This window comes from Lynx canadensis, chromosome E3 (genome assembly GCF_007474595.2).
Source record: "Lynx canadensis isolate LIC74 chromosome E3, mLynCan4.pri.v2, whole genome shotgun sequence".
Classification (NCBI taxonomy): domain Eukaryota; kingdom Metazoa; phylum Chordata; class Mammalia; order Carnivora; family Felidae; genus Lynx; species Lynx canadensis.
The window spans coordinates 34,371,487-34,384,530 of record NC_044318.1 but is presented as its reverse complement, the minus strand read 5'-3'; the positions used below and the strand labels follow the sequence as shown (position 1 = coordinate 34,384,530).

Below are 13,044 nucleotides of genomic sequence, written 5' to 3'. Positions count from 1 at the left end.
GTCCTGTTACGCAGGTCGCTGGGCATGTTTTGATCAGGAAGTTTGAATGGGTGAGCGGGAGGTTACTCAAGGGGAGGAGGCGCGATCTGAGGTTTCTGCGATTTTCACGGAAAAGGGGTCATGTCGGGGACATAGTCACTCAAGGTGGAGAACACAGAACAAGATGGAGTCGGCCGGCGTAGGCCCGCCCTTTCAGAACGCTTGCTGGACACTGCTGGTGCTGGTGCTCCGAGACTGCGGCCAGGTGCCAGCCCTCCCTAGAAAAGTTCACGAGATAGTGTAGCAGCAGCATCTCAGGGATTATGGAAAATCACAACACACATCTGGCACCAGGCTTCACCCTTAACAACTTGTTCCAGCACCAGCAAATGTGGCCATTCTCTGGGGTCTGCTGGGACCAAGTGGCTTCAACGGTCTCTACCAAATGTCCTTCCAGCAGTGGAACTGCTTTTCCCTGTGTGGCCCAAGAACCTCCTGGACCCCACTCTGCTCCTGGGGATTCACCATTCCCACCAGAGCACCACCAGGTATCAAGCTGTGGAGTTGCAGACTCTGCACTCCCCTTGTTTACAGTCTTAATGGAATTTAAGCCCTCTCCTTTCTCCTTTAGTCCCTGCAGCTGTTTCCAATTTTCCACTTTCTCTCCAGCTGCTTTTGGGGAGGGGTGCTTTTCCCGTATTCTCCCTCCTGTTTCTGTCCTCTCTCTGCCCACAACAGCGTCTCCCTGCCCACCGTAGCTTCTCGTCCCCAAGTTCACCTCTCCGCACTGCGTACCTGCTGAATTCTGTGGTTCAGGTTGTGCAGATTGTTGTGTTGATCCTCCAATCAGTTTTCTAGGTGTGCAGTATGGTTTAGTGTTGGTCTGGCTGTGTTTCATGGACGTGAAACACAGAAAAACGTCCATGCTGTTCCGCCATCTTGGCTCCTTCTCTTGTTGAGAATTTTTGCATTCAGGTTCATTAGGAATATTGGCCTGTGATTCCCCTTTTTTGGTGGGAACTTTGGTTTTGGAATCAAGGAAATGCTGGCTTCAGAGAATGAGTTGGGGAGTTTTCTTTCCATTTCTATTTTTTGGTACAGTTTGAGAAGAATAAGTATTAACTCTTTTTTCAATGTCAGGTAGAATTCTCCTGGGAAGCCATCTGGCCCAGGACTTTTGTTTGCTGGGAGATTTTGATTACTGATTCAATTTCTTTGCTGGTTATAGGTCTGTTCAAATTTTCTATTTCTTCTTGTTTGAGGTTTGGTAGTGTGTGAGTTTCTAGGAATTCATCCATTTCTTCCAGATTGTCCAGTTTGTTGGCCTATAATTTTTCATAGTATTCTCTTATAAGTGTTTGTGCTTCTGTGGTGTTGTGATCTCTCCTCTTTAATTCATGATTTTATTTATTTGAGTCCTTTCTCTTTTATTTTTGATAAGTTTGGCTAAGGGTTATCAATTTTTAATGCAACCCCTATCAAATAACACTAACATTCTTCACAGAGCTAGAACAAACAAACCTAAAGTTTGTATGGAATAAGAAAAGACCCCAAATAGCCAAAGCAATTCTGAAAAAGGAAAACAAAACTGAAGGCATCGTGATTCTAGATTTCAAGCTATATTACAAAGCTGTAGTCATCAAGACAGTAAGGTACTAGCACAAAAACAGAAACATAGATCAATGGAACACAAGAGAAAACCCAGAAATGGACACACATTTATATGGTCAACTAATCTTTGACAAAGCAGGAAAGAATATCTAGTGGAAAAAAAGTTGCTTAAACAAAAGGTGTTGGGAAAAGTGGATGACAACATGTAGAAGAATAAATCTGGACCGCTTTCTTTTTTTTTAAAGTTTGTTTGTTTGTTTGAGAGGGAGAGAGAGAGAGTGCATGAATAGGGGTGGGGAGACAGAGAGAGGGAGACAGAGAATCCAAAGCAGGCTCCATGCTGTCAGCTCAACTGGGGCTTGAACCCATGCATCATGAGATCATGACCTGAACTGAAGTAGGACATTTAACCAAGTCACCCAGTTCCCCCTGAACTACTTTCTTACACTGTATACAAAATAAATTCAAAATAGATGAAAGACCTAAATGTGAAACAGGAAACCATCAAAGTCCTAGAGGAGAGCATAGCCAGAAACCTCTTTGACCTTGACTGGAGCAACTTCTTACTAGACACATCACCAAAGGCAAGGAAAACAAAAGCAAAAATGAACTACTGGGACCTCATCAAGATAAAAAGCTTCTGCACAGTGAAGGAAGAAATGAACAAAACTAAAAGGCAACCAACAGAATGGGAGAAGATATTTGCAAATGACATATATGATAAAGGGGTAGTATCCAAAATTTATAAGAAACATCAACACCAAAAAAAAAAACAAACCCCAAACAACCCAGTTAAGAAATGGGCAGAAGACATGAATAGACACTTTTCCAAAGAAGACATCCAGGTGGTTAACAGACACATGAAAAGATGCTCGATATCACCCATCATCAGGGAACTACAAATCAAATTACAATGAGATACCACCTCAATACATGTCAGAATGGCTAAAATTAACAACACAAGAAGCAACAGGTGTTGGCAAGGATGCAGAGATAGGGAATCTTCTTGCACTGCTGGTAGGAATGCAAACTGGTGCAACCACTCTGGGGAACAGTATAGAGGTCCTCAAAAACTAAAAGTAGAGCTACCCTATGATACAGCAATTGTATTATAGTATTTGCCCAAAGGATACTAAAATACAGATTTGAAGGGGTACATACACCCCAGTGTTTATAGTAGCATTATCAACAATATCCAAACTATGGAGAAAGCACAAATGTCCACTGACTGATGAATGAATAAAGGAGATGTGTGTGTGTGCGTGTGTGTGTCTGCGTGCGTGCGCGCGCGCACACACACACACACACACAGGAAAATTATTCAGCCATCAAAAGGAATGAAATCTTGCCACTTGCAATGATGTGGATGGAGCTAGAACATATTATGCTAAGCAAAATAACTCAGAGAAAGACAAATAACATATGATTTCAGTCATATGTAAAATTTAAGAAACAGAAAAGATGAACATAGAGGAAGGGCAGGGAAAAAGAGAAGAGAGGGTAAAAGAAACCACAAGGGACTTAAAAAAATTTTTTTCGGTTATTTGTTTTTTTTAATTTATTAAAATTTTTTTAACATTTTATTTATTTTTGAGACAGGGAGAGACAGAGCATGAACAGGGAGGGGCGAGAGAGGGAGACACAGAATCTGAAGCAGGCTCCAGGCTCTGAACTGTTAGCACAGAGCCTGATGTGGGGCTCAAACTCACGGACCGCGAGATCATGACCTGAGCTGCAGTTGGCCGCTTAACCGACTGAGCCACCCAGGAGCCCCTAAATTTATTTTATAATTTACATCCAAGTTAGTTAACATATAGTCAACAATGATTTCAGGAGTAGATTCCTTAATACCTCTTACCCATTTAGCCGATCACCCCTCCCTCAACCCTCCAGCAACCCTCTGTTTTTCCTCCATATTTAAAGGTCCCTTATGTTTTTGTCCCCCTCCCTGTTTTTATATTATTTTTGTTTCCCTTCCTGCATGTTCATCTGTTTTGTCTCTTAAAGTCCTCATATGAGTGAAGTCATATGATATTTGTCTTTCTCTGACTAATTTTGCTTAGCATAATACCCTCTAGTTCCATCCATCTAGTTGCAAATGGCAAGATTTCATTCTTTTTGACTGCTGAGTAATACTCCATTGTATATAATACCATATCTTCTTTATCCATTCATCCTTCGATGGACATTTGGGCTCTTTCCATACTTTGGCTATTGTTAATAGCACTGCTGTAAACATTAGGGTGCATGTGCCCCTTTGAAACAGCATACCTGTATCCCTTGGATAAATACCTAGTAGTACAATTGCTGGGTCGTAGGGAAGTTCTATTTTAATTTTTTGATGAGCCTCCATACTGTTTTCCAGAGTGGCTGCACCAGTTTGCATCCCACCAGCAGTGCAAAAGAGATCCTCTTTTCCACATCCTGGCCAACATCTGTTGTGTCTGAGTTGTTAATGTTAGCCATTCTGACAGGTGTGGTGTGGTATCTCATTGTGGTTTTGATTGTATTTCCCTGATGATGAGTGATGTTGAGCATTTTTTCATGTGCCAGTTGGCCATCTGGATGTCTTCTTTGAACCAAGACCATGAATAGCCAAGCAATCTTGAAAAGAAAACCAAAGCAGGAGACATCACAATTCTGGACTTCAAGCTGTATTACAAAACTGTAATCATCAAGACAGTATGGTACTGGCACAAAAACAGACACTCAGATCAATGGAACAAACTAGAGAACCCAGAAATGGACCCACAAACATATGGCGAACTAATCTTTGACAAAGCAGGAAAGAATATCCAATGGAGTAAAGACAGTCTCTTCACCAAGCAGTGCTGGCAAAACTGGACAGCAGCATGCAGAAGAATGAACCTGGACCACTTTCTTACACCTTACAAAAAATACACTCAAATGGATGAAGAACTAAATCAAGACAGGAAGCCATCAAAATCCTTGAGGAGAAAGCAGGCAAAAACCTCTTTGACCTTGGCCACAGCAACTTCTTACTCAACACGTCTCTGGAGGCAAGGGAAACAAAGCTAAAATGAACTATTGGTACCTCATCAAAATAAAATGTTTTTTAAATATTTATTTATTTTTTATAGAGAGAGGGGAGGGAGGGAGGGGAGAGAGAGAGAGAGAGAGAGAGAGAGAGAGAGAGAGATAACAAGCAGGGGGCAGAGAGAGAAGAGGGAGGCACAGAATCCAAAGCAAGCTCCAGGCTCTGAGCTGTCAGCACAGAACCCAACGCAGGGCTCATACCCATGAACCCTGAGATCATGACCTGAGCCAACTGACTGAGCTACCCAGGCACTCTACCACAAGAGACTCTTAAAGATAGAGAATAAACTGAGAGTTGATGGAGGGAGGTGGGTGGGACTTGGTCTGGATAGGTGATGATGAGTAATAAGAGGGCACTTGTAATGAGCATTGGGTTTTGTATATAAGTTACGAATCACTGAATTCTACTCCTGAAACTAATATTGCACTGTATTTTAACAAAATTTAAATTTAGAAAGTTCATAAAAATTTTACAAACTGTAGTTTGAGAAGAAAGATATAACATCATTGTCAGTCCCAATATGTCAAGATTATTAATGTGTGTCCTTATGGATACTTTTCTATGCATAATAGATTACTAAAAGTTAGGGTGGCATTATATGTTTTTGAGCTACTTAATGTAACAGTAAACTATAAGCAACATATTGTATTGTGTTTGTGATTATATGCATATATCATAATCATCTTATTCAAGGAAATGGGACTTTTTTCCCTTAACGTTTTTCTGTCCACTCTAGCTCTCTGAATTCTCCCCCTATGTCCTCACATTCCATGTTTGTAAACCTTGGCCACCGTTTCTGCTACCTGTAGAGCTGAGAGGCTTGGAGCTTAGAGTCCTCATTCCTGGCAAGAGGAGCAACCTCATGAGGATGGGGGCACACACAGATCCTGTTCTGTCTGTGGCTGCAGTCCTGTGCTATCTCCCACCTGTCTGGGTATCTGGGGTTCATCCAAAGCAAAGTCATCTGCTCTCTAGCCATCTGAGACATCCTCCTGGGAGGAGGGGTCTTGAGCTTTCTCTCTGGGAATCCAGAGCAGAGTCTGGCTTTGGGCACAGCTTGAATTCTGCAAACAGTTGGTACTTTCCTGTTTATTGCATTGGTGAGAAAAATTTGGAGTGAACTTTGTAGGGATCCAGACTTTTAGCCCCTGACTCTAAGCTCCCTGATGGCTGAGCCCATGTCTTGTTGCATGGTGTCACTAGTGCTAGCATTGTGTCTACACTTAGTACTTGCTGAAAGAAGTCAGAATTGACCAAGTCACCTGTTTTCTGGACCAGAAGACCTGGTGGTTCCCACAAGCTCAGCAGTCCCTGTTCCTGTAGCTTCTCAAACAGAAACCAGAGACTCCTGGTACTTCTCTGTGATTCACTCAGTTATGATATGAAGTGCTTACCTATGTGTGTCAGGGACTGTGCCAGACAGTGCCAAATCCACATGTTAAAAATGTCTATTATGGAGAATTTTTGGCACATGCACAAGCATATTCTATAGACACAGTTCTTTGAAATACTTTCAATACATCTATATGTGCCCATCACCTGCCCAACAACCACTAACCCATATCAGCTGCCTCAACCACATGCCATTACAATTCCTCATGTTATGCCGTATTACTTCAAGGCACATCATCTGTAAATATTCCAGGATGTTCTCCATAATATAAGGATTTATTCATTCATTTAAAAAATTTATTTATTTATTTGAGAGACAGAGAGAGAGAAGAGCAAGCACAAGCGGGGGAGGGGCAGAGGAGATGGAGAGAGAGAGACAGAATCCCAAGCAGCCTCTGCGATGTCAGTGCAGAGTCCAAGGTGGGACTGGAATTCATAAACCGTGAGATCATGAGCTGAGCCGAAATCAAGAGTTGGATGTTTAACCAACTGAGCCACTCAGCTGCCCCAATAATAGGACTTAAAAAAAAAAACTACTGACAATGTCATTATCACTTTCCTCAAATCCACATTTTCCTTTAATATAATCAAATTTTGAGGAATCAGTTTTGAATAAAACTAGGACTAACCTTCAGGAACTTTTAGACTCATGAGACAGGTGACCAAGAATTCAGTGATTATACTGATTATACACATTAGTGAATATGATTACAGTGGAGCAGCATCGTGTGCTCATGCAAATCTTCTGACCAGCTGGCCTGTCTTAGTGGTTGGGGGATTCAAGGTGGGAGGAGAGGGAAGAGAAGGGAAAAATAACAATCTAAATCATGGGAGGCATTTCTCCTGCTTCCTTCTTCCATGAGCACATGACCAACATAAGTCAGTGGAGGCAGGAACCTACCTTTCCTTCAGTCAGTCTCATTGCCTGCTTGCCTTTCAGACTGTGAACACCTCCCCATGCTGACTGTAATTCTAGTGTTTAAGATAACTCTTCCCTTCAACACATTCATCTCATCTCAACAAGACTGACTGCTCCCACAGGGTAGGGGAATGCAGAGGATATGTAGCTTACAGTTGTCACCGCAGAATAAGCATGGCAGGATTTCAGTGACCAGCCCCCCAAGAGTGTCCTGTGTAGTCCTGGTTGAGAACCCCACACATGTGGCTCTTGTGGTTTTTATGTTTCACTAACTTGTTTCCAACTCGATTTGTGGAACCAGGTTCAGCAAGAAGAACAAGGACAGCATAAATCCTTATATATACCTGCCTTTTGGAACTGGACCCCGAAACTGCATTGGCATGAGGTTTGCGATCATGAACATGAAACTTGCCCTTGTCACACTCCTTCAGAACTTCTCCTTCAAACCTTGTGAAGAAACACAGGTCAGAGAACTTTCCACACAAAGAATGTTTTACTTTTTTTTTTTTAAACTAAGAGATATGGTTTGTGTGTGTGTGGTGTGTGTGTGTGTGTGTGTGTGTGTTTGTATGGGCTCATTTATCCTTATAATTTGTTCCATTGGCCAGAGAATCTATTTGGAGTCATCTGTGACCTTTAAGGGTCCTTCAGCTCTGAGTGCCACATCTGTGGTTTATTAGCACCCAATAATAAGGGACATCTAGTCAGGTCAACTATCATGACTGATTATGCACAGACTTTTGAACTTGACAATGTTTTAAATTTATTTCAAATCCCCTGAAAGGAAGGGAACATATTATGCATAGTCATGATGTGCAGTTATTAATGCAACATGACTTTCGAATGATGCTATTCTCTACCACAACTTACAGATGCTCTCATAACCATGGTTCTCAACCCCTACTTGTACATTGGAGTCAGTGGGTTCAGGCCATCTCAGAAATTCTTACATAATTCACCCAGAGTGTGGCTTTAAAAGTGTCCCCATTGATTGTCATGTGCAAGCAAGGTTGAGAATCACTGGTGTGAAGCATGTCTGTCAGATGTGAGGGACTCCCATGGTCCAGACCATTGTGGTTATTTGGCCCCACCTTCCATGAGCCCTTCTCCAGTCAAAGCTGTGTTCCCTTTCTATTGAAATCTGCTATCATGAATGGATATTTCCACTGGGAGAGATGAGAGGATGTTTAGCATTGAGGATGGCAATACAATAAAATGTGTAATGTCCACTCAGGATGACTTTGCAAGCTTCAACATATACAAAATTAACTGTATCACTTTTTAAGTGGTATGCCATAATGACTAAGAAACTGTTATAAATTGTAAACACTCATCCTTTTAACCTAAAATTTAAATTAAAAAAGAACACAAACCAACATGAGATTGTGTCCAGCCTGGTACAGAGTAGACACTCAATAGATATCCTTTTGAATGAATGATGATGTTTCCACACTCTGGTCTTGACAGCTTACAGAGTAAGTTTAAAGAATATGAGAATATGAATTTAAATGTAGTATTTATGTTTAAACTCTTACTCTCCTTCATGTATCTTGCCTGCTTTGCTTCTATTGTCAGTAGAACTTCATTTTGGTTTTCATATGCTTTTGTAACTGTTGCAGATCCCCCTGAAATTAAATGCTCAAGGTATTATTCAACCAGAAAAACCCATTGTTCTCAAGGTTGAGCTGAGAGATGGGAGTGTGAGTAGAGCCTGACTTTCCCTAAGAACTTCCCCTTTGTTCTTCAAGAACCTGTATCCCAGAACACCAGAGACTTCAATTTACTTTGTGAGTACAACCCAGAAATGAAGATGGGCTTCACGTACTGCTTGTGATGGATGACGAGGGATTCCAAGCTTTCCTGGTATCTGCATGGAGCATTATATGTTGTGGAATGTGAGGAAGGTGACTAATAAGTGCCAGACATGTAGACTCAGCCTATCCGGTCCCAGTTAGTACCATCTATTCCCCTGAGAACTGATCGATAATAAAAATTTCTCACCAGTTGTATTAAAAAACTTTAATGAAACAATAATTTTTGTGGTGACCATAATAGTGACATTCATATCACACATCTTATTTTGAATATTATACATTAACTATTACACCGAGTGTGTCAATCAACATCTCTTTACCAACGTATTAACTGATGTCTTCCTGCACATTAAGGGGGAATCCATAGAACTGATGAGTGAGGGTCAATGACTGGATGTTTTTGACCATCACAGTCACTAGGTGGGTGGGGCTTGCTCAGAAGTCCAACATGTTATGTTAAGGTAGGTGAGAGTCAATACACTGTTACTTTGCCCACTTCTCAGAAAGTTTAATTCTTCTGGTTTTGGAGCACATATTTTTTTTATAACACTCAATTGAGGCAGTTTTTATCTAGTTTTGAATTAATGTTTTCATCTCATCTGCCCTGGTGTTCTGCCAGACAGGGAACATGCTTTTTCTTTGTGACCTAACCTCAGCCCCCTACTGTACTAATGCAATGAACATCAAATAAGAGATGGTTGATTGGTCAGTAGATTGGGCAGAAAAGCTAAAAGCATTTGTCCAATGCAGTTGGTATGAGAAGCTGTACAGGATTCTTCCTTTTTCCCCCATTTACTCCCTTCCCCTTCTTTCCTTTCTCCTCTCTTCTCTTCCATTGCCTTTCCTTCCTGGATAATTTAGCTTTAAACTAATAGGTGGTACACAGCCAGGTGGGCAGCCCTACCTTGGGGCTCCAGGGCAGAAAAAGAAGTCACAATGACTCAAAGACAGAGACAGAGTAGGGAGGGGAGTATGTCCGCATATGGAAGCAGCCTGGCATGAATGTGGGAGCCCAAGCTTAGTGAGAAGAGTGTCCACACAGAGGGGCTGGTCTTGTGAGAGCCACCACACCCTAAATATGGATGGACAACACAAGTAGTATGAGGAGGGGATGTTAAGTGATGTTAAGTGATGGAGTGGGGATTAGTTACATAAAGGGGAACTGATAAAAGTAAATATTAGGGATAAATGGAAGCCAGGTTTATCACTGTTGGAGAAGGGAGTCACTGATGGAAAGGGGGAAAACAGGAATGAGATTATGTATTCAGAGATTAGAACTGAGTATATCAGTGAAAAAATCCTGCTTTTCTAGAGAGGTAGATGATAGGTAGATTGACTTAAAGATAAATAGATGTGTGTGCGTAGGTGAAAACACATATCCCCTACCTTTCTCCACAGACAGTTCTTAGAAACAGTGACACTGTAAAGGCAATGAGCACACCTTGTGCTCAAATCTTGGCTTATTAACATCATTTCCCACTGAAAGCAACTAGGGCTTTTCAGAGAAATGGCTGATCCAGGCTGGTGGAGCACATGATGAGCCTGGAGCATCTTGTCCTGAACAGTGATGGGGACACATCCAAAGGACACAGCCCAAGAAGTTTTATGGGCCCATCAGGCATGATTTGGGCATCATGATAACTAAGGATGGGAAGCGATTATGACCCATTGAATAAAACAGGAAAACACAATTACCCACAGGTATAATAAATACAGGATTGATTATAATTGATGAGGACACTGACACAGTTTCAAAGTACTACCACTCAAACACCCATGAGCTGCCAGAGGAAAGAGCAGCTCACACAGAGAGACCTGGCAAATGAATGAGTGTCATCGGGGAAAGGAGGAAGTGACGGTGTGTCACTTAATAGGACTTGGTGAAAAGAACTGAGCATCACCTCTGGGGTATTCTTGCTGAGGAGGAAAACCTGAAAGAAATCCTGAAAAAAAGCCAGACAAACCTGACAGAGGAGTACCTACTCCTAATCTGTACCTGGTGTGTAATCTTCAACAAAACCAAGGTCATGAAAGTGATTAAAAAAGAAGAAACAAGCCCAGAGTGGAGTCACCTGCCTGCAAATTCCACCTCACAGCAAACCAAGACTAATGACACTTTCAACCTATCCCAGGAAGGTGACCTTTTACCAGTCTGGCTGAAATTTCCTGATGAGTCATCTGCAAGATAGAAACCCTGCAGGTCCTTCCCTCAGAGAAGGGGTCCTGGCCTGAAACAATCATTGCTTTTCCTTCTAAGTACTTCCTGCCCCACCCTTCTTCCTCTAAAACCCTGCATCTTGTACACCTCCTGGGAGCATCTGTCTCCCTGTCAGGTGGGATGCTGCCAATTCATGAATTGCTTAATAAAGCCAATAAGATCTTCAACTTGACTTACTGGAATTTTGTTTTTCAATAAAAGTCAGAGACACACTAAGGAAGTGTTCCAGACTGAACTACAGAGACCAAAGAGGAGTGACATGGAAACTCCAGTGAGTGGATTGGGTCCTTCAGCTGTAAAGGACATTGTGGGGACAATTGGGGGAATTGAGGGCTATGATGAATACATGGCAGTAATGTGTCAGTGTCCATGCCCTGACTTTGATGGAAAATGTCTTGTAGGAATTACAGATTATGAAATATCAGGTCAGCATTTACTCTGAGATTGATCAGGAACATAGTTCTTGGAACAGACTCTTCTGGAAGCTTGTGATTGTTCTTGGGAGAAGTGGTTCAGAACAACTGTGGATCTACACAGCTCTCCCCTTCCCTTGCCTTCATCTGACTTGTATTATTTAATACAAGGAGGCAGCACCACACAGTGATTGAGAGACGGGGATCTCTGAAACTGGAATTCCTTAGTTTTGAATCCCAGCTCATCAGGACTGAGTCTTGATGAATCAATGGCTTTGGGTAAATGAGGAAAAGGTGCCACTTTTACATAGCTGGGCCCTTAGGGCTTGGGCTGCCTTTCAGCACCTGTATGCCCCTCAGTGAATACTACTGTGCACAAATTAGTTCAGGTTTAGTCATTGTCTCAGGCTGGGTTCCCTAAAAGCAGAGCCTGAGATGGGGGCTCTGAAGCAAATGTTTTACTCAGGGAGTGATCTTGGGGGAAAGGATTGAGGGGAGTGGGGTAGAGCAGGAGGAAAAGCTGAGTGAGTGTGGTCTTGGGGGAGCCTGATCTCACGATGAGCCCTGGGGCAGGAATTGTATTATAGAGTGGATGTCACTTTGAGACAGGAGATGGCATCTTGTACCCCATTGGTTGGTATTGGACTGGGGCACTAATTCCCAGGTGAAATGGCTTCAGTTAGGCCAAGAGCGAGTCCCTGAGATTGGGACAACCGTGAGCTAATAGGAGCCAGTAGTCTCAGCCTTTGGGGAGTGAGTATGCTGCCCAGTGACAGAATTTGGCACCTTCCTCCTCTGAAGACACTTTCACGTGGTGCCTTGAACTAATTACTTAACACCTTACTGCCTTGGTATTTAGAGCCTCAGATTCTGTAAAATAGGAGAATAATGCCAGTGCCTATCTGAAGTGATGATGGAATCAGATGATGTGTGTGTGTGAGGTACTTAGGACACAGACCAGGGAGCACGCAGCGATGTAATCAATGTCAGCTATTACCTTCATGGCTGTATTATCTTCAGTCCTCAGGAGGCCATGTCAGTTTTGACATTTGGGCTCCAGCCTTGTCAACTCCAGCTTCCATCTGCCATTTTAGAAAGTAATCACATACATCATTCAGTGAGCTTTAACTATGAAGTTAGTGGTGTATCAGCAGATGCTGTTCAGGAGTTTTCCAAAGAGCAATAGCAATAGCCCCATTCTAGAAGTGCCTTTGTCATGTGAAAATTAGTCATGTGACCCCCACTGAAATGGAGTGGGGAGGTTTGGCATGGGGCACTGTCACACCCTACCACTTAGACCCAATAGGAAGAGACAGACTTGACCTTGCACTACTTTACTATCCCAGCTGCAGGAAGAGGGCTTTCCTTGTCACCACAACCCAGAACCCCTTCTCCCCAACAAGAGCTCTGCCAGTGAGAAGCCACCACACTTCAAACTCCAAGGTTATTCCGTGAATTTTAGTTTATAACCCCCTTCCCAGACTCCCCTTTTCTCCTGGAAAAAAATAAACAAACAAATAACCTCCCCCTAAAAAAACCCCATAACTCCCTTTGTTCTTTAGACTTGGCTATCTATGGTTTTGCTGAAGCTTGTTTGTCCTGGATTGCAATTCTCTTTTTTTCCTGAATAACTCCCTTTT

At 42.3% G+C, this 13,044-nt stretch overlaps 1 protein-coding gene across 5 annotated transcripts in view; it reads left to right on the top strand.

Moving 5' to 3' along the window:
• Positions 1-13,044, top strand: part of LOC115503873 (cytochrome P450 3A12) — a 122,195-nt gene that overhangs the window by 52,393 nt on the left and 56,758 nt on the right. For 3 of the 5 annotated variants that reach the window (XM_030300402.1, XM_030300404.1, XM_030300406.1), the window contains 2 exons: positions 7,261-7,423; positions 8,579-11,158. The exons of the other annotated variants lie outside the window; for them this stretch is intronic. In XM_030300402.1, coding sequence (XP_030156262.1) covers positions 7,261-7,423; positions 8,579-8,674 — 259 coding nt within the window. In that variant the 3' untranslated portion in view covers positions 8,675-11,158. Of the gene's footprint in view, positions 1-7,260; positions 7,424-8,578; positions 11,159-13,044 lie in introns of those variants that run through there. 5 annotated transcript variants of the gene reach the window in all.